The 22,442-nt window shown below is 37.8% G+C and overlaps 1 protein-coding gene across 4 annotated transcripts in view; it reads right to left on the bottom strand.

Annotated features, from left to right (window-relative positions):
- The window catches only part of LOC129423909 (transmembrane protein 132C), a 205,272-nt gene that overhangs the window by 21,325 nt on the left and 161,505 nt on the right, over window positions 1-22,442 (bottom strand). For all 4 annotated transcript variants that reach the window (XM_055180440.2, XM_055180437.2, XM_055180438.2 and 1 more), the window contains one exon: window positions 22,166-22,352. In XM_055180440.2, coding sequence (XP_055036415.2) covers window positions 22,166-22,352 — 187 coding nt within the window. The remainder of the gene's footprint in view (window positions 1-22,165; window positions 22,353-22,442) is intronic.

The following is a 22,442-nucleotide window of genomic DNA, read 5'->3' as shown; positions in this document are numbered from 1 at the left end:
TTCCGTGCAAATGCAGTAAACAATTATAATTTTTGCCATAATCATGCAGCCCTACCATAGACCATAATATTACTAAAGTAAACTTATTCAAAAACTAAAGGGAACAAATGTGTTTGTGTTTTCCTCTATATTTCTATTTCTAAAAAATGATGAGTCTTGAGATTAACTGTTGGGTTGATAACGTTTGGAAACCCCTGATATACAATACACAAGCAAGATTTATCAAGTATGTATTGGAAACAAATGGAAAAAATCTGTATCCTTTTTTTTAGTATAGATCATGTCTATTGCTAAATAACGTAGGCTAAGGTAGGCCTACACTGTGTTAAAAAAAAGAAAACATCATGGATATACTTTTGAAACTACTTTTTTCAAATAAACTAATGAGTTTTGCATCAAATAGATTTTTGTTCCTCTTGCAATAAACGATGAATAATGACTATTCATAGAGAATTCATCTGACTTGGATAAAAAAATACGTTTTGTAATTTCTTTTCCTTTTAGAGGCCAGCCCGTTTGTATTAAGACGTGCTTAAGTTTATTTAAAATATAATAGACGCGCGACCGGCAAGCGCACTCAATAGACGCGCTCAAGTTTTTTAAAATATAGACGCACGCCGGCAAGCGCACTCAAAAGACGCGCTCAAGTTTATTTTAAATAGACGCGCGGCCGGCAAACGCACTCAATATAGACGCGTCTGAAACAAAACTTGTGTTCAAGTAAGCGCTTTGAAAACCAGAAGACAGCGGCACGTCCTGCGTTTCCCATGCGTTTTAGATGTCAATGAACCCTAATGAAAGAATTCTTCCAATAAGTGGTCGGGACTCGGGACACAATCAACTTGTGCATAAAGCGGCGGGGACATCTCTCACCCGCAAATACGCGTCATCCCGGTGGCATGACAACACCGGTCCTCGTGGCCAAAAAAAAACAGATCGGCCCACCGGGAATCCTCCCGGTTCTCCCTAAGGCCAATCCGGGCCTGGCCGGATCTCACAGAAAATCTTACATATTTTTCTAATTCGTATCAATTCATACGAAGTTAATTGTGCAAAATCGTACGATTCTCATAAAAACAACAACAACAAAACCGAACCCCTAACCCCGCACCTAACCCCAACAGCACAGGGGTAATGACGAATCGTACCAAAACTTACAAATGTGGTCGTATGAATTAATACGATTTAGCCAACTCGTAAAATATGTACGAATTCTCGTGAGATAGCATTGGTTTGGCACAGTGGTGCCACACTTCCTGAAAAATTTACTGAAATTAATCCAATGATGGATTCTCTTGTTTTAGTTATTATCATGTTGATCAGGGGTTCTCAACTCACAATTCCTACTAAGTAAAATATATACTAGAGCTTGGCATAAATAGGGTGAATTGCCCTAATGTGAGAATTTTTTTTGAATTTCAGACTTGTGCTGTATAATGTGCCTCCTATTTGATGATTGCTCCACCCTCATGCATTACTGAACATTTGAGAGGTCATGTTAGTTTTTTTTGTGATGCCATAGTTTCACTGGCATTCTTTTTGGGGGACCTACAAACCTCTAGACCTTATGTGTCCCACATTAGGCAGTGCCCCACGGGGCCATTCATCCTAGTTGTATATTTGTAACGAAAATAATTAATAAAATAAAATATTTCACTACGAAATAGCTTGATTTTTGTTGTTTTAGCTTATAGTAAGGCTTTTTTGTCTTATTTTTAGTCATCTTGACCCTTGGAGGTTAGTAAAAGGAACACTCCACTTTTTTGAAAATATGCTCATAACATGGCTGCAGCAGGCGCAATGATAATACGCAGCAGCCGAACATAGTCCCCTTAGTACATAACTTTCAATGGCAGGGGACTATTTTCGGGCAGTGCATAATATCACTACGCCTATCAGCAAAGTTCATGCCAGAATGAAAGTATAGTTCCTAGCCATATCTGCCTAGAAAATTCCAACTTTTAATTTTCTGTCGGTTTTAGTACACGATGTAACTACTAGGGATGCCACAATTCTCAATATAATATTGAACCGCTCGGTTCGACCCCCACAGTCCAATACGCGCATGTGAATTGCGGTTTTCCGGTTTATCCATCCAAATCTGTCAGTTTTATATTACCTGCACTTTTGTTAATGTGTGCGCCCACGTGATCTGCACGCTTAAACGCCACAGCGAGTTGATATCCAGTCACTGTGCGCTAGCTGCATTAACTCTGCGTTAACTCTGCTTGAACTCTGCTTGCAATGCTGGTGTCAGATTTCATTCGCGCGTGCACACCCCCAAAAGAAGGACGTCAACAAAAAGAAGCAGCACGACTGCCTTTTAAATCTGAGATGTGGATTAATTATTTGCTTGTGTAGTTGCATTCAACCTCAATGTAAAGATGCAAATACGCGTGGGGCAATGCGAATGACGCAAATTGGGCTTGTTATTGATGCAAAGGCGCCTTCTTTGCCTCAAACACGTCTTCCGCGCAAGTTGAAAAAGTTCAACTCAAGAAGAGAATGCGCATGATGCTAAAATAAATCCCACCAGTAATCTTGATTGAGGAACGCATTTTTGGTCTCTGCACAGACAGCATGATGTTGGACTTAAAGACACACTATGCAGTTATTTTACCTTAATATAACAGCTTCAAAGTTATTTTGGTGGTAAACAAAGTCATAGTAAGGCGAATCATCCTCCTGTTGAAGCTCGGGGAGGACGCCGCTACCAAAACCAGCAATGCAAGCTTGAGAGAACCGCCCCTGACAAATCTCGCGAGAATCACGACTTGCTTTACGGCAACGACGTCACACACGTTAGGCTTGTTTGACTTCGTGTGGCGCTGCAAGGACCGACGGCCGGATGACGTCAAAGTACCGCGAGAATGATCCGAGACGGCACTTTGACGTCATCCGGCTGTCGGTTCTTGCAGCGCTGCATGAAGTCGATCAAGCCAATAACAACAACTGCACGCGCGAATTTGAGACGTGAGGCTAAACGATTTAAAAGTTAAGAAAGCGCGTTCAGAAGTGAGTTGGAAAAGAGAATCTGACCGCGTTAGGAACCGGACAAGAGTCCCACTCGGTCAGGTTTTTACTTGTTGGCGTGAGCTAAAAGACAGCACTGGATGGGATGCTGATCTGGCGATCTTGTTGATGGACTAGTAAGTAAATCTCTCATTTGTAAACTTGTTTGCGGTCTATGTTGTATGTTGTTACGCTTGCTTGTAGTATGTCATGCGATTATCATGACAACAGTTGTCAATATCTCACATAATTATCAGGACATAAATAAGCCTAGAGGTTGTAAATAGTGTAAACATGCACAATTTGCAAACTATTATGATAGATAGCAATAATCATGTATAGTGACATTATTGCGAACAATGTTATGAAATAATGCAACATACACAATTAACTTTGTCATGGCATTTTGTAATGCTTACTTGTGATTTAGCTGCAATCATGTAAAAATGTTATAAGCTAGCAAACGCGGTACTTTATTATTATATGCACTCTACACTTGGAGTAAACTTCATATTATCCTATTACCATCATATGTAGTTTAGTAGACTATGCAGTAGCCTAATATTTGTATGAAATTGTGAAACATTACCTGGTCATTATCTTTGGAGTACTAGAGTGGGAAATTAAGACAGTTGCAAGTATTCTCCAGCGACTCTAGGGGTCGCTGTTTGACAAAAACGCCGAAATGCATAGAGCGGCTTTAACAGTAGTGCAGTAAGGTATAGCCTTCATTTACAATGTAGTTTAATTTACTAAGTACAGGTATATAAAATGACCAATTTATGTGATGTAATGAATTCACATGTTCCCCAGTTTGAATAGGATATCATTTTTATATATCTTTATTTAATTATATTATCAATACACTAGAAATGTGTAAGATGATTCTTGCATTTACATAAAATAAAGAGAACTGCAATTAAAACCCGCAATTTTGCTTCTTAACATCTCACTGTTCCTGTTACCTAAGCATAGAATAATTAAAAACACTTTAATAGGCCAAGGCATTAGAACCGAAACCGAACCGAAAACTGTGGACAAGAAACGAAAATTGTATTGAACCGTGAACTAAGTGTATTGTTGCATCCCTAGTAACTACAGAAGAGTAAAGTTTTAAATAGGAAAAATATCCAAACTCTTTGGTTATGTTTTAGCGTGATGCTAATGGTCTAATCAGATTCAATGGATTATGCTAAGCTATGCTAAAAGTGGTACCGCCAGACCCGGAGATCAGCTGAATGGATTCCAAAACTGTAAAAATCTAAATGTTTAACTCTAGAGAAGCTGAATTTTTTTTTTAAAGTGGAGTGTCCCTTTAAGGCCGCCTACCTGGTCCTGGTCCCCTTTTTAAGAAACACTGATGTTGATGTATTTTTAAGTGTTTTAATTAATGCTTTTCTAAATATTGAGGAGTCACTCAATATGCCCCCACCCTTAAAGCAATAAAACATTAATGCATCCCTTATAAAGCACCATCAATCCTAAAAAATGTTTAACAGAGAGAAAAACAAAAACAAAAGCGCACCTTTTCTTAATTAAAGAGAAACGTCAGCTAGTGTTACTGTTTCTGCGAATCTATTCACACTTTGTTTAAAGAAATCTTATCTTAAATGTGTTGTGAGTGTTCAATCTGCAGTTCAAACATACCAAAGGCTGGATAATTAGATCATTTAAGTCTGCTCATCCAGACGGCTGGGGGCACAGGTGAGGGGAGTGCACACAGCTGCCCTTATCACAGGCCACATAACACTTTAAAACAGATAAACCAGAATAAAGAAGCCGTCGTACACGCTTTTGTTCTTCATCATAAGGCGTTTTGTCACTGCTCCTTTAGAAAAACAGATAACATAATTTAATCCTGAGTTGTGGATAATGACATTTCAAGCTTGTTAATAAGACTGTGGTCCTTTATTCTTAAATTTTTTCTCCAGGCAGATCTCATTTATGCTCGATTTGGCAGCTGATTCATATTTCAATCATTTTCACTTTAGTGCACCACCATCGCGAAAATAAAAGAGCCACTTTCTTTTCCTTTGTCTGTTTAAGCAGGCCACACTGCCTACTTCTGAGGTATTTGAATACGCCACTTCCTTTGATTTCGAAATTATGTAAATGCGCAGCTCGTACGCGGTCTGAGCAGGTATTCAAACGTTGCAGCGAGGCATTTTGACAGGGAGTTATCGCCCGTGTTTGATTTGCTGTCAAAACATTAATTTATCAAGACCAGGAAAATGACTCTGATAAATATTCCACATGATGGAACGGGTGAAGTGTTTACTATTCTCTAGCTCGCTCGCTCGCTCCCCGCTCCGATGAATTCAAAGAACTCGGCGACACTGTTCGGCAGACAAGGTGCTTTCAAACGTCTTTCAATGTGTCCATTCACTGGCGGTTTAAAGCGAACAATGTAATTTTCAGTCGAGCCTGAAGATTAGGCACTGAATTAAAAACAGAATTCTGGAGTAAAACAGTGGAAAGCCACTCAGTGGGATTTCACAGACGTTGTGTGCTTTACAAAAACATACCTGATGTGACTTTAGAGAGAAGAGGTTTAAAGAAACACACAGGGCAAATATGCTTGGGCCATCCAGTGACTTATATGACAAAGCAACACACATATTTGTTTTGCATATGTCAGCGTTGAACATCTAAAAATTGTATGGAAAAAAATGCTGACTTTTTAAAGGAAAAACTAAATTCAACATAATAAAATGCTATAATGGGTGATGTGAATGTTTGCACAGTTACAAAGATTACTCTTTTCTTCCACAGTAAATATAAAGCAGATCAGTTTACTTCAAGTAAACTTGTATATTGTTCCTCCCTCAATGTGTGTATAGATCAACTTGTTTAGTTTAACTGGTTCTCGCCATGAATATAGCCATGGATGCTGAAATTGTGTTAAGAACAAATAAATAAATAAACCCAATGGTTGCCCAGGTTCAAAAAAGGAATATTACATAATGTACTTATCAGAGTTCTAGGACTAGTAAGTGCTCTATTTTCCCGCACTAATTTGTTAACTAATAAACTAAAAACTCTTCTTTAGTATTTCTTAAAGGATTATTCCATTTTCTTAAAAAAAAGAAATTTACTCACCACCATGTCATCCAAAATGCTGATGTCTTTCTTTGTTCAGTCGAGAAGAAAATGTTTTTTGAGGAAAACATTCCAGAATTTGTCTCATTTTAATGGACTTTAATGGACCCCAAAACTTAACCGTTTTACTGCAGTTTAAAATTGCAGTTTCAAAGGACTCTATACGATCCCAAAACAAGGCATAAGGGCGAAACGATTGTCATTATTGCCAAGAAAAAATATGCACTTTTAAACCACAACCTTTCGTCCTCCTCCGATCCAGCGCGACCTCACGAAATACATCATCACATCAAGAGGTCACAGATGACGTATCGAAACTATGCCCCAGTGTTTACAAGTGAGGAGAAAGAGGACTGTTACAACTGTTGTATGTCGAATGATACTAATTATGTCTTTGTGTCAGTTTATTGTTTAAAATGGTCCTCATATATGTGCGTTTCATATATGTAACACGTGACCTTTTCACGGCATTACGCAATTATGTGAGGTCGCGCTGGCTCGTCACAGATATGTTGTCTATTTTTTAAAGAAGATTTTAAGGTCACGTTCTTCCTGATCCCATTTTTTAAACCCTAGTTAGTGTGTAATGTTGCTGTAATAGCATAAATAATACGTGTAAAATGATAAATCTCAAAGTTTACTGCCAGGTGAAATATTTTCTTTTAATAGAATTCCTCTTTTAAAGCCTACAGCGAACGGCCGGTTTGTACTACACCCCTCCACTTCCTGCTTTAATGACGTCAGTAAAACAGTTTTTTGACTAAACTCCACCCACAGGACTACGTCAGTCACCAGCTCAAACGGGTCTGCTAAGCTAAGCTGCTATTGAATTACAACACACTAAACAAACTACACAATCAGACCTCGTTATGCATTTCTGAAGGAGGGACTTCATAGAACAAGAAACATCAGCCTGTTTTAGAACAGTGAAAACAGGGATATACAGATAAGTCAATTGTGTGAAAAATACCGCGTTTTTTTTACATGTGAAACATGAACTCATGTTATATTGCCCACTATAAACACAATCAAAGCTTCAAAAACACAGAAAGAACTGGAGCTTTAACATAATCTTAAGAACATCTAAGTGTACTCAACTGTGTTATTTTGAGACACCCATCTTTGAGTTCAAGTGGTAACTAAATAGAATTTTTAATACAGAGATAAAGAACATTTTAGTTATGTGCGGTGTCTCAAAATAACACAGTTGAGTATACTTAAATGTTCTTAAGATTATCTTAAGAAATACTAAAGAAGAAATTTAGTTTATGAAGTACAAAATAAGTGCCTAAAAATAGAGCACTTTAAGTACATTATGGAAGCGTCTTTTTTTCACCTGGGTGGGTTTGTCCTATCTAACCATGGGTTGAAACAATCTAGAATATTTTCGAGTACATAAATATTTTAAATAAACCTTTAAGATAAACTTTTCAAAAACAACAAATGAATTACCAAATATGAATTTTTAAAAGAAAAAACGCAACCCAGGCAACAATGTCGTTTGTAGACACACCCTTTACTGCTGATTGACTACAAGTGTGTTTTGGTACTCGGCCCGACTCCCTTTTCCAAAGTGTTTTTAAAAAAATCATGCACCCTGCCTTTAACATAGAAAATGTACTTTTAAATGTGTTTCTATCAGAAAATTAATCGCCATTGTGTGTGTGCAGAAACATCCTGTTATTAAACAAATCCATCTATTCTTCTTTTTTTAATCTCCTTTAAACCGCAAAAGTCACACAAAACAGGCTGTTGGGGATTCCCTATCAATGTGATGTCACACTGACTATGCCCCACCCATGACCGCTCACAGACTCCACCTTATAAGCGCACAGTTCAACCTTCTGCCAGAGACACATGATTTTATGTAGTCCAAAGCACATGTGTAAGTGCCCTACCCCATATTTTGCATACGGGGAGGGGAACAGAAGCTTTTTTGCATTTAAAGAAACACACACACAAAAACAGTGCGTTTTTCATTGCAGCCACACATGGCCATGTTCAACAATGTATAATGAAAGATCTGTTGTGTATTTTGAGCTGAAACTTTACAGACACATTCTGGGGATACCAGAGACTTTTTATATTGCTGAAAACACCAGCGGCCCTTTAAAAAAATCTGAATGGATTCCTTAAACGTGTTAAAAACAGAATGGCACGTTGGACTACAGTATGCAAACAAGCAAAACAAGGCTACACCTATCTGTGTTTGGGTGGAAAATAAAGTAAGATTTACTTTGACAGTAGGACTGATATGGGTGGCACATGCACCAGCTGAACTAATATCCCAGTAAAGCTACCCAAATTGTTGTCCTTTTCTTTCCCCGACAGCATCTCTGGAGCTCCAAAGGGCCTCTGTTCCCAAAAACGACCGTGAATCCAAACTCCATGTGTTATTCATGTGCTTGTCAGTTTGGTGATTGGTAAACATTGTTCCTTGGACCGCTGGCTGATTAGTGTTAGTTATGCGTGGATGCTGGTGTAAAAAACAGACTTGGCTGACGTACGCATTACCAGAGCCCAGCTCTGCGGGACGACACTGCTTCTACAACACGCACCAGTATTTGAACGGCTCTGCGTGGTCCCCTGCCAACTTGAAAGAAAAGAGAAAGAGGTAAATCGATAAGGCCATTATCCCTTTTGGAGATGGTGAGTTTTAAAAGGAGCCCGGGAGGCTTATGGCGTCTGCGAACGAAGGGGTTAATATAAGCGTGTGTGATTGGTTCGGTTAGTTGCGGACCGACTCGCACAGGGGGGACGACGCTCGAGGACAGCTAGAGCTGAATGCATCGGCACCCTGATGCCTCAGTCACGCTATTACAGAGCCATCGATCGACGCCTGCGTTTCTTTTCAAGAGCGCAGGTTTTCCCCGCCCTTCAGCACAGCGATGGCTGCAGCCTTCAAGCCTCTCAGAGTCTTGCTGACAAAGCCTCTGATAAAATAGCACAACAGCGCAGACAAACAGGGAGCAAAGAGGAAGATGGCTATTGATTTCGGTAATAGCACAGAGAGATGCAGAGAACGCTTAGCAGCCATCGGGCATATTACAGACACTACACCACTCAGCAGCCACTACCAAAAGGATAATAATAGTTGTGCCTTACTGGTTCTGGATCAACCAATAATCCAAGGCCTCTTCAAAATGAGCACTTCAGGAATTACCTCCAAAACCCTGTTATGTATTAACGCTGTGTGGACAAGAGCTTAACCCTGAATTCTTCCTGTCGTTGCTTAAGAACGGAAACATCGCTGCATTATTCATGGGTTTACATACAAATTAAACAAAAAAGATGTGACACTAGGGGTGTGACGAATCACAAAACTCGCCGTTCGAATCACATTATGGTGTTTGAGGCACAGATCGGATAATTTTTCGGATTAGCAAAAAAAAATGGGTGGGAAAAATCTAATAAGAACAAATAAAGAAATTACAAACATTTTTTAAAAAGTTGCACATTAAGTAAGGTCTGAAATTAGCATTAGGAACGAATCAAATGAATAATAATTTTAATAATAACAATAGTCTTGATTGTATACATTAAATATAATAATTATTTTTTAGAGCTACAGACGTGTTTTTCTTTTTTGTCTTGGGTTGTTTGATAAACAATAATGACACAGACTTAGGAAAGTTAATTGAGGTTACTGTCTCTGTAAGATAAGCATGGACCTGGTTTCTGCCTCTAATCTATACATACACTTGACATAAGTAAATATTTTTATTATAAAAAGAATACTGTGGTATTTCCAGATAGTTTAGTTTGTATGTGTCCTCTCAAGAATAGAAAGATTTTATGTTCGCTTGCTTTTTGAAACGCGTCTTTCCGTGTATACACTTTTGAGTGCATTTAAACGTGCACGCACACACAGACGGAGGGCGAATTCTGATTAAAGTTGGACTGGATACATTCAATCGCATGTGCGTCCTTTTTGCAATTAAATTGTTTAAAATCCCTTGTGTGTTAACAGTTGCAAGCCTTTGAAAAATATGCAAATGATACATTTCCATATTTAAATTTGCGTATTAATCCGCGAATTGCATGCAAGCCAAAAAAAGGTGGATCACTGGTTGGTACTGTTTTTAAAAAACTCAAATTAATTAAACTAAAAAGTACTTTAAAAAAAAAAAGTAACTCAACTATTAATGTGTACATTCATAAAGTAATGTGTTACTTTACTCGTCACTTCAGTGAAGTGATATTATTACGTAATACACGTTACTTGTAATGCGTTACCCCAACACTGGCGACGTTTAACAGATTCTGCCAACTTTTCTCAGTGTCTTACTCCATCTCTCTCAAACAGACACCTGCTGGAAAACTCCACCACCTTTTAATGACTGCAAAAAGTACACCATTCAGATGCAATTACAATCCAACATTCCAACCCTCTCTGTGTCAGCAAAGCACCATTTCTGTGTACAGGTCATATATGCCCCGAGTAGTGTGCAGGCCTTCAGGTGAGGAATAATGAATACATAGGCCATTTCAGAAAAGTGTGATAAGCTGCCAGTGTTTGTGCATGCAGCCGTGGTAGAAAAAAAGAGAGAAAGAGGGAGCGAGCGAGATGCTAGTGGTAATAAGGGAGCGTGTGGTGAGCTCCATCGATCCCCACGGCTGCATGGCAGGGCGCAGGTTTACAGAGGCCAGCCGCCGTACACAATAACACGCTCTGTCTGCATCTTAATCTCTTAGCAGTCACAAATCAACTTGCATTTCTTTCAGACAACTGCTCTCGTTTTTTCTCCCTCTCTCGGTCCTGATGTGCCGCAGGGGGTTCTGGGAAAACATTTGCATCGATAGGATATAAAACAATCACAGAAAGCTAAAATAATACGGACTTGGATCAATGTCAAACTGAACATTTTAAATAACATTACCCTGAGACGTTCTTCTGACAAATTATAATGTTAAAGGATACATTGAAATGGCTTCTTGTTGGAAACTTTGCTTGGATAAAGGTCATTCAAATCAAACAGAGATGTATGCTATATTCAGACAATCCTGCTGAAAGACTAGCTAAGGTGATTTATACTGGTTTTGTGGTGGTTTAGTGCTTTATGAGCTTAACCATGGTGCTCAATAGTTTTTGTTTTACTAACAACACTGTGCTAAAAGTCACATTTATCTACATTTGGTCAGTGCAAACACATCGTCAATTGATACAATTTGAATTGGTTTATCAAAGAATAGCATTAAATTATTCTTTATAATTGGAATATAATCCTTACATAAATAAAACAGTTTAAATAGACTTACCCTTAAGCAATAAACCTTTAATTTATAAAAAATATTAGGTTTAATCTACAGTATGGTTGTTGTTACCCAACTATGGGTTGAAACAATATTTATAACCCAGCAGTTGGATCTGTCCAGTATTTACCCAACCATGGGTTAAAACAGCCAATTAAAAAAAGGTAAGTTAATTTTTTTGTAAAATTACAAAAATAAATTGTAAAAAATAATTTGTAAAACTTTTTGTTAATTTTGTAAAAATATGTCTAAATAAAGAAATAAGCAAACCTACCCAGTCTCCTGAGGATGCGTATAAATAGCACGAAGTGTAAAACTTGTGCAATACATACGCCAAATTCAACTTTGGCGTGCATATGATACGCAAGTCCTTCCCATTCACTTAAACGGGGCATCTTTTTTGTCGTTTTATTTATTGGTTTCTCAATTTTTTTCTGTTTTTTGAACCATTTTAGCTTGTGTTTATGGTTAGATTTTAGATTTGCTTAATGAGGTTATTTAATATACAGGTTTCTCCATGTTTTTGTCCATATTTAAGCCATGGTCGCTTGGAGTTGGGGTTTGGGTTAGGATGTCATTTTTATAACAAAAAGTTTTTCTAACCCTAAACCCAAGCGAAAATAGTAAAAAATAGCAAAAAAATTGAGAAACCAATAAATAAAACGACAAAAAAAGATTCACCGTTTAAGTGAATGGGAAGGACTTGCGTATCATATGCACGCCAAAGTGGAATTTGGCGTATGTATTGCACGAGTTTTACACTTCGTGCTATTTATACGCATCTTCAGGAGACTTGGCTAAGCAAACTGATGCTTCATGGTGCGTCATGTTTTTAGGCTCTTGTTGCTTAAATATCCAGTAGCCTTTAGTTACCTTATATCTTGACATTTTTACAGCTTGTTCTGTCGATGAAAGAAATGAAGTCACTTTTAAAGTTAATAAATTCTAGTCTCCTCCTTCTCAACCAATTGATAGCTGAGAAAAGAACTAAAGCATAAGTGGCACAACCACAGACACACATGTGATTGATGACGTTCTACTTGACATTGAAAGTCAGAGGCAATTGAAATATTGTACAATAGGGCGGGACAGAAATTGGAATCAATATTTGGGTTCATTTAGTACATGTGTATACCTTAAAGGTCTTAAAGTCCCAATGAAATCAAAACTGACAATTCTTATTTTTTAATTTAATATAGCAGTGTTTATTATAAACAATGTATCAGTGTAAGTCATTATTAAAAAAAAAAAATGATGTGCTCTCATAAACTCCAAAAGATAAAAATCTGAAAATGTACTTCTGCCCTCTTGTGGCAATCATTCTCTGATGACATCAGCTAGACGGCTTGGGCGGGACTCGGAGCATCTGATAACTCCTCCCCACTTCAAATGTCTGCTTCCACTCCATTACAGAATAAAAACTACACTTTACTTGAAGGGGTGTTCATAAGACTGACATGACACCTTTATAATCATGACATGACACGTGTCATGAACATGAATGAGATTTTATGCACATTTATGATAACTGTCATTAAGTGTCATTTGCTCAATTATGTCATTTTTAATGCAAAGATGACATTGTTGAAAATGTCTTTGTTATGACAACTTGACATAAATCAATAAATCATAACTTGTAATGACAACTTGACATTACCAAGACAACATAACTTGTCATAAATTTTTTAGGCATCATAATTTAGGCGCCGCCACTGAAAATGCTCGGTCTTCTCTGTTCTTATGCCTAGACCGTGGAACGTCGAGAAGCATCCAATTGGACAACCTCAATGATCTAGCCTGAGTATGGACATGTAGCATGTAGTAGTGTAAATATTAATTGTTAATAAACAGACACGTCAAAAGATTATATTAAGCTTTATGTATGTGCACAATACATAAAAAAATTGACAACTACAGAAATTGTTCTTCCTCACACAGAGGGTTCTGAAATTTTCTCACAGAAGAAAAATTAACAAAACATTTAATTAATTTAATTAACATTAAATTAACTTTTTTGCAGCGCTATGGACAAAACACTGCATGGCTTAATTCTGCATTGTACTGTTCTTATTTAATTTTAGGTAAATCTGTCTCCAAATGCAATAAAATATATTTTATCAATTTTAATTATTATTATTATTATTACTATTATTATTTTTGGATGATTGATTTAATTTCTATAACACCTGGAGGAACCTTAAAAAAAGAAATGAATATTTATGACACTATTGTACAACATTTGACAGAGTATTAACATTTAATGACATTTAAATTACAAATTTAATTTGTGCCACTGTAGTTGAGGTCAAGAAAAATATTTATGACACTATTATAAAACTATTTGACAGAGTATTAACACTTAATGACATTTTGATGACAAATTCAATTTGTACCACTGTAGTTGAGGTCAAGAAAAATATTTATGACACTATTATAAAACTATTTGACAGAGTATTAACACTTAATAACATTTTAATGACAAATTAAATTTGTATCACTAAGTGGTCAGACACAAATATAATGGCCTCATGACAGCCAATGTCAAAACCAACCACATGACAGTTTATTTTATTGTAATAACACAAAGCTAGGTAGTTTCTTAATTTTGATAATGTATCTGCTTTGTCATGCTTATGACAAATTTTGTTATGTTGTCTTGGTTTATGTCAAGTTGTCGTGGCGGGGTCATCTCAAACAATGTCATCTTTGCATTAAAAATGACATAATTTAACAAATGACACTTAATGACAGTTATCATAAACATCCATAGAATCTCCTTCATGTTCGTGAACACACGTGTTATGTCATGATGATGGGGGTGTCATGTCAGTCTTGTGAACACCCCTACCAGTCAAGTGTTACCAAAACTCCTACTCTTCTATATCCAATCCCAGTGAAAAACACAAGCATGCCCACTATTTTCCTTGCGTGATCATCTGTTATACTCAGAAAGACATGGTCACAACATGGTAGTAAAGTCGACCACGACTTCCAGTTTACAAGAACTTTAAATGTGTTTTATAACATTCAATTTCATGGAACCTTTCTAATGAAGCAATCTGAACAATGTCAACCAGTCTTGGAAGTTGGGAAGCTTATTGCAACTTTCAATACTGTTTGTGGCCGCCTTCTTCAGAGAGAAAAAAAACAAGCAGGAAGTAAAATTTTGGAAATCCATGTAAATTTGATCAGTAGTTTAAAAAGGATTTACAGCCTGAAGAACACATACATGATGGTCCAGTTAGTATCACTCCATTCTGTAAGCGGTTTACAGAGCATGCTGTTCAAACAGACTTGAAGGAAGACAAACAGTTCGCTCAGAACAGAGCAACCCATGAGCCCAGAGATAAAGCCAAAAAGTCAAGGCGAAGGCTGAGAGGCCACGAAGAGGCAAACAAAACAAACCCTTAAGAACAAAAAAATCAGTTGAGGGTTTAAAGGGAGACTCAGGCATTGCAATTTGTTAGATTTTCCTTTATTTTGAACAAACACTCGGCACACTGCAAGGAAGACATGGCGGCACACAAGAATAAGAGACTTTTCAATAGACGAAAGAAAAACAAGCCCAGCAGGGAACGAAATTTTCCTTCAAGACCCGTAAGTAAGCTGCATGCAGAAGTTAAGACAAATGCATTAAAAAAAGAGAGAGAGAAAGTAAGAGATGTATCCTAATGCGCCAGAACATTTTTTAGGGCATCCAACACTGCCAAATCTTATTAGGCCAACCTCCCATTCAAAAAGTTGAAAGTGATGTGATTACATTGATCCCCTCCTGCTGTGTAACACAACAATCTGCTCTCCCAGCGATCCAAGAGATCTCATGACAAATGCTTTCCGTCAGAGGGCCAGACAACACAAGTGATTGGTGGCTTCTGCCCGGCTGTGATTGTTGTGTGAAATGCACCAGCGAGCAATAGAAGTTGGGGGTGAGACTGAAGGGGCTTTAGAGTGTGGCCAGGGGCTTATTTTCACAGCATTATTACATCATTTTCCACCCTCCAACACGACTGTATTCTGGGCTGTGTTTACCGTAATGGGCTGAGACAGCACCCATCAGCCTGCCCTCACAGAGCCGTTCTCAAACGCTTGATGGTGGTTGTCTGGGCACTGGGCAGAGACAGGGCCGTAGCGGTTGTCCTCTCTAATAAAGCCGGAGAGACAGCTGGCAGCCCGGAATTAGGCTGTGTCCGCAAGAGACGAAAAAAAGCTAATTTTAATGGATTGGACGGCCCCCATCGGGACAGATTGGAGTCTCTTGCCTTTGTTAACGTATGCTATTGTTCTTGTCACACCAGTCTGCAAAGCTCTTTGGTACCTCGACATAAGACAGGCAGAGAGAGAGAGAGGGAAAGAATCACAGCGCTGGGGTGATTAAAGCTGCCCGCTGACTCTGCTAGTGGTTTTTAACAAAGTCTTGATTGGGTTTAACAAGGCGCAGGGGCTATGTCAATGTTATGAATAAGGGGAAAGGCTTGACAAAAGGGTGCATGAGAGAACCTAGCACGGTAAAACCTAATTATGATGGACCACAAAAGAGTCAGAGTGTTATAATCATAGGTGTTGCTAGTTGCTAGGTTAAAAACCCACCATTAATGCCATCTGCACGTTTAAAAATCATGGTTAGGTGATCACTCTGTATGATGTTTGCTGGAAACATTGGATGCTATAAGATTAAGATATCTCAGGTTATTTGTTAGTGAATACTCCCTGTAGTGATTTAAAGATCATTACGTTAAACATGAACGTTCCCTTGTATTACTACTGCAGATATGTTCATACTGTAGGAGATAAGCAATGTTCAGCACAGAATGATGCCAAGCACACAGCTGCTGTCAATATGCTCTAAAAAAAACCACACAGCCATAAAAAATGCTCAGTTTGAATGTACTGCACGTCACTTTGTAAAAAAGTCTCTGCCATATGCATACATGTAAATGTAAAAACTACACAGGCCACCATTAAACACATCCAGTGTTTACATTTTTGCATATATTTTTCATAGGAAAGTGAAGTGTAAACAGGAAAGGTGGAGGTGGGATCGGACAAACAGCTCATATGTCTGTAGCATGTGCACAGCCCATGACAAATACTGTAATGTTTAATTTGATTTGTTTTCAAATAGCAAAGCATACAATCTCTCACAGTTAAACGGACAAATGAAGAGTTTGGTTCCAAAACGCGATAAACATAATTAAAAAAAAAAAAGTTACCGCCAAAATCGGTATTGTATCAGGTCAATATTAAAAAGTAAATTCTTAATTTTACGCATAATCAGCCATGTTATTCTGTCATCTTTTCTCATCTTTTCCCAAAACGTGATTAACGCCACTCCTTCTTTTCTGAAAATGCAATAAATCCGCTCAACAAATCACAGCGCACAATTCCACGCATTGTAAACAACAATGGCGGCGCTTTCAGAATCCTAGTTTTCCTCATCTACTTTGTACTTCGTGATCAACAAACAAACAAAAACAAAATAATACTTTGATGGCATTGATAAACCTGTGGAGGTTTTCTGTGATGGGAAAGAAACGTAAGTCATCAAAATCAAATAATTTACATGAGAGGCACTCGGTAGATGGAAAAATGCCGGCTGTTGCTTTTTCTCCTGACAGTATCAAGCTTCTTTCATGCTAACCGTGGGTTCACACCAGCAGGGTTTGAGGTGTCAAAATCGCGTCTAGTTTGGCGCTTGAACATTTTGAGTTCACTCGCTTCATTTGCACGTGAAATTCTAGTGATGGGACATTCATGGGGAAATTTGCGTCATGGGTGGGGCTTCTGCGACACTGCTCACTTTCTGTAATCACGTCACTACTAGAGCAAGCTCCTGATTGGTTAACACACAGAGTTTTTCCGCCAAAGTTCAAATTTTTCAACTTGCGCATTAACCGCTACAACGCTCAATTCACGCCATTCGCGCAAATGAGGCAAAATCACGTCTACCGCACCGCACTAAACACCTCATTTGCGCCGCGAGACGTTTAGATGTGCGTCAACGCGACTTCACATTGACTTAACATTGAAATCACTAGCGCTTGACGCCTCTACTGCGGCTGGTCTGAACGCAGCATTACACATTGACCCCAAGGGATCTTATGAAAACTTTCCATTATTTTACTCAAAGTCAACGAAAATCGAGCAGGACAAAAACATTGTACAGCTGACGACGTCCCAAGGATGACAGCATCAATGACAGTTTTCTTAATATGACAAAGTAAGTGTTTTGATTAATTCCATTAATTTTTTTTATCGATGTATACCACTAATCAATTAAATTAATATAACATGGCAAAGATGAATGCACGTTTATTAATTCAATAGATTTATAGCATTTGAAAAAACGTGAAAAAATTATCAGTTTTTATAATAAATCTTTGAAAATCAAATTATGGATTTGAATTTTTATTTTTTTATAACCTACAGATGCTGTGTTAAAATTTGTGACAGAAAACAGTGTTTTTCATCTTGTTACTTTCTTGGTATAGAAAACACATTTTTACCCAAATTAGTCAAAATGGATTTATTGCGTTTTGGAACCAAACTCTTCAAATTAGGGATGCTCATATCAGTTAATTTTCCCGATCGACAACCGCAGCTTCTAAACCGAACATTAACCGTTAATTTATAAGATTTTAATATGAAATTGTCATTGAGTAAAAATACAGTTGACGGTTGTATGTGAACTAGTAGAAACAAAAGATTTAATTTGAACGTGCAAACAGCAGCGACAGATCAACAACAGAACCAGGATTCATACATTATCAGATATTCACGCAACATTACCTTATTAAAAAGCACGCGATCAGTCCAGAGGATTAATATCCAAAAAGGGCAGATTGTCTCCGTTTCATCTACCACAGTGGTCATTTTTAAAGCAGGATGCTTTTCAGAAAGTTTTGCTTTTGCGTCGTCTTTCTCCGTTTGTGCAAAAAGAGAGATGTTTATGGACAGGGTCAGAGGCCATCAGTGAACGTCTGTCCGGATGCGCGCGAGATGGACCGCGTCATCTTGCGCGGACACGCGCGCGTCTCCGTTCAGCTTCCAAACACGCATACAAATGATTTCTCATACAAATGATTACTTTATCAGACCGTCAGGGCAGCAATAATTTGTGTCATTTACAGGACATTCACAAATTAAAGATAGAAAAAGTGGCGAAATGTCTGTCGGCTCATGACGACACGCACCATGTATTAACAAATATTTTTTGATAATGTTAATCGGTCATAAATTCTTACCTTCGGTTAACGGTTAAACGGTCAATGTGAGCATCCCTACTTCAAATATTCTTCAGGTAGGAGGCTGAGCCCCCTTAAGACTGAAATCATAAAATCGTCCCTGGTTATGACACAAAATGCAAAAGAAAATCTCAGAAAATAGGACTGTTGGTTATAAACTCCTTATATCAAAACAGAAATCGCATCTACCTCCTGTTTCCCAATATAAAAGCTTCTTGCATAAATATACAGTAATATAAAAGCGTCTTGCTATATATTGTATAAAAAACAAAACTGCAGATTTTTTTCTCGATTTTTCATTTCTTTAGTGTGCTAAAGCAATATAACTCACAGGAAAAAACAGCCCCATAAGCAATTAATTACCATATATGGAGGTGGAAGTATTTAGCCTAATTTGTTTGAGGTCAATCACAATTTTCTCTCATGAATTTTGGACTTAACCCAACAGCCTTCTCTATTCTAAAGCTATGTTTAAACTGTATGCTCAATTAACCAAATAAAAGCTAATTAAAGTGCCAGCTACACTCCTGCCTCAAAAGACACATCAACATTTCCTGTACTTCCTGAGCGATGCATCTTGCTGTATATCCTACTGTACATTAAAGCAAGAGCTACAAAATACAGACCCAGCATCTGAAATTGCTTACTTACGTACTATATGCCAGGCGAAAATCAGTATGCGTAATGAAGTTTGTCTGAGACCTCAGCATGCCAGAAATACCCAGGACGGTCTACTGCTTTCACCGAGATCTCTTAGTATGCATCAGGTGGATACGTTTCTATCTCGCAAGGCCACCAGAGCCGAGGAGCCGCCAAGTTTAAAAAGCAAATAAATAAAAATATATAAAACGCATCAAACTGTGTCTAGAGGCTCTTTTTAACCAAAACTTCCTGTATTCCTTGTTTATAACATGTGAATTTATTATGTTCTAGGCCAGTGTTTCCCAACCTGAGGGTCGGGGCCCACAGCAGATTTCCAAGGGGGCCTCAAGATGACTTAAATGTATTAAAAAGTGGACAAAACAAGCAATAAAATAAGCTAAAATCAAGATGTTTATTTTTTTGATTATTTTAGTAGTGAATATACGTCTGTATTGTCCTTCCAAGTTCTAGGTAATTTTATGTGGAAAAATTGCGTGAGTGGGGGGCCTTCAAATATTGTTGTGGGCAACTAGGGGGCCTTGAAGTGAAAAAGGTTAGGAACCACTGTTCTAGGGTGTTAGTACATCATAGGTTGACGAACATATGGATCACAAGACAATGAATAAATGATGGATGTAGTGTGTCTAGACTGTATGCATTTATTTATTAGGGAGTACAGTACAGTATATAGATACTACTTCTATTTCGGTACGTACTGTATGCAATTTCAGATGCAGGGAGTGTTACCACTTTGCACACAGAGGAGACAATGGATAAATAATCCCCAGTACAAAAATAAATAAATCAAAGCTACTTTGCACCTTTATATGAGGAGTTTGGTTCCAAAACGCCATTTTTGAAAAAAAAGAGTTACTGCCAAAATCAGTATTATATTAGGTCAGTATTTAAAAGTAAATTCTTAATTTTTTACGCCAATATCCGCTGCGTTATTCTGTCATCTTTTCTCCCTTTTTTCCCAAAACGCGATATACGCCATTCCTTCTTTTCTGCAGAACGCAATAAATCCGCTCCAGATATTACAGCGCACCATTCCTCGTAATGTAAACAAACAATGGCGACGCGATGAGTACACGGAATCCTAGGTTTCCTCATCTACTTTGTACTTCGTGATCAACAAACAAACAAAAGCAAAATAATACTTTAATGGCATTGATAAACCTGTGGTTGTTTTCTGTGACGGGAAAGATTGAAAGTCATCAACATCCAATAACTTACGCGAAAGGGACTCGGGAGACGGGTGCTTGTTCTCCCGATAGCATCTGTGAAGTTTATGTGATTAACACATTGACCTCAGGGGATCTTATGAAAAACTTTCCATTATTTTACTAAAAGTCAACGAAAATCGAGCAGGACCAAAACATTTTACAGCGGATTGCTTTGAAAAATGTTAAGCGACGACGTCAAGTATAACCGCAGCAATGACAGTGATCTTAATATGACAAAGTAAGTGTTTTGATGAATGCCATTAATGTCTTTTTTTATCAGTGTATACCACTGTTCAACTAAATGAATATATCATGGCAAAGATGAATGCACATTTATACACTGAATAGATTTATAGCATTTTGAAAAAAACTTGTCATGGATTTATTGCATTTTGTGGAAAAATTATTCGTTTTTATAATAAATCTTTGAAAATCAATTTATGGATTAGAATTTTTTATGTTTTTATAACCTAAAGATGCTATGTGAAAGTTTGTAACAGAAAATAGTGGTTTTCATCTAGTCACTTTCTTGGTATAGAAAACACGTTTTTACCGAAATTTGTCAAAATGGATTTATTGCGTTTTGGAACCAAACTCTTCATATCTTAATGCCATCTGCTATGCTTACTAAGGATGGATGACAATTGATCCAAGAAAAGTATTATGAGAAAAGTATTTGTTGTTCCAAACACACAAGTCTAACGTCAAGTGACTGCAGTGACGCAGATGACGTGTTATCCTCGGACATGTTTGCGAAGTTTTTTTTTTAACTTACAGCGTGCGTCTTCCTCAGACTGTAAACGAAGCCCGGGTGCACAAAAAAAAACCCCAGCTGGGGGGCACCAGATAACACGTCAGCCGCGTCGTATGTCATCCGAGTCACTGCAGTGACTTTAGTCTTGCACATGCGCTTCACAACAGATGCGGAAGAAAAGACAATGCTGAATAAAGTCGTATTTTTTGTGTTATTTTTGGACCAAAATGTATTTTCAATGCTTCAACACATTCTAACTGACCCACTGATGTCACATGAACTACTTTGATGATGTTTTTATTACCTTTCTGGACATGGACAATATACCGTACGTAGATTTTCAATGAAGGGTCAACAATCTCTTGACCTAAATATAAAACATCTTAAACTGTGTTCCGAAGATGAACAGAGGTCTAACGAGTTTGGAACGACATGAGGGTGAGTCAATAATGACATTATTTTCATTTCTGGATGAACTATCCCTTTAAGAACATACAAAATATTTGGTTTAGTGTTAATTTAAAGGGTAAACGGTGAACCATAAGCATTAGGCCTGGAAAAAAGTCAAAATCAAAAATCAAACGGAAACGTGAATTTGCACTTGAATAAAAAAAACACTGAAGCGACTAAACATGCTCATTTCACAGTCCAGCACACAGCACTGCTACCCGATGCACAGCACTTGCAAACTGAAAGAATATTATGAGAGGAGATGAAAAAAAGTGAAATATATATATGATATTCAGTCTTTTCTAAAACACACTATTCTACACCGAAAGGAATGCACAACCAAAGCTGTGGAGATCAATAAATCACATTTAAGCTTGTTGAGATAATGAAAGACATACTAGAGTGAGCATTTTATCTAGAGCGAGATAAAAAGAGTATTTGAGCGCTGTCTGAGTGATGAGAGATAGTAGTACGAAAACTAAACTTACCATAGCCACTGGCACGATGCCCCCGAGGTCATGTGGTGCCAGCCGGATGAGGGTTTGAATTTCTTCTGAGAGGGTTCGAGAGATGGGGTACTCGATCTGCCAAGTCACAGAGCGACTGCCCAGAGGATCCAGCAACCCGTTTACTTCCAAATCCACCTGGAGAACCTTCTGGAAGCCTGCCTCCACCCTAACACAAGAACGAGAGGGAAAATGTGACGGAATGAAGTAAAAGCTTTGACCAGGAACAAATACAGAGTAATTGGGATTTATTTTTATG

The sequence above is a fragment of the Misgurnus anguillicaudatus genome, chromosome 9 (genome assembly GCF_027580225.2).
Source record: "Misgurnus anguillicaudatus chromosome 9, ASM2758022v2, whole genome shotgun sequence".
NCBI classification, from domain to species: Eukaryota; Metazoa; Chordata; class Actinopteri; order Cypriniformes; family Cobitidae; genus Misgurnus; species Misgurnus anguillicaudatus.
The sequence above is the reverse complement of the archived record's forward strand: the minus strand, read 5'-3'. Positions and strand labels throughout refer to the sequence as shown.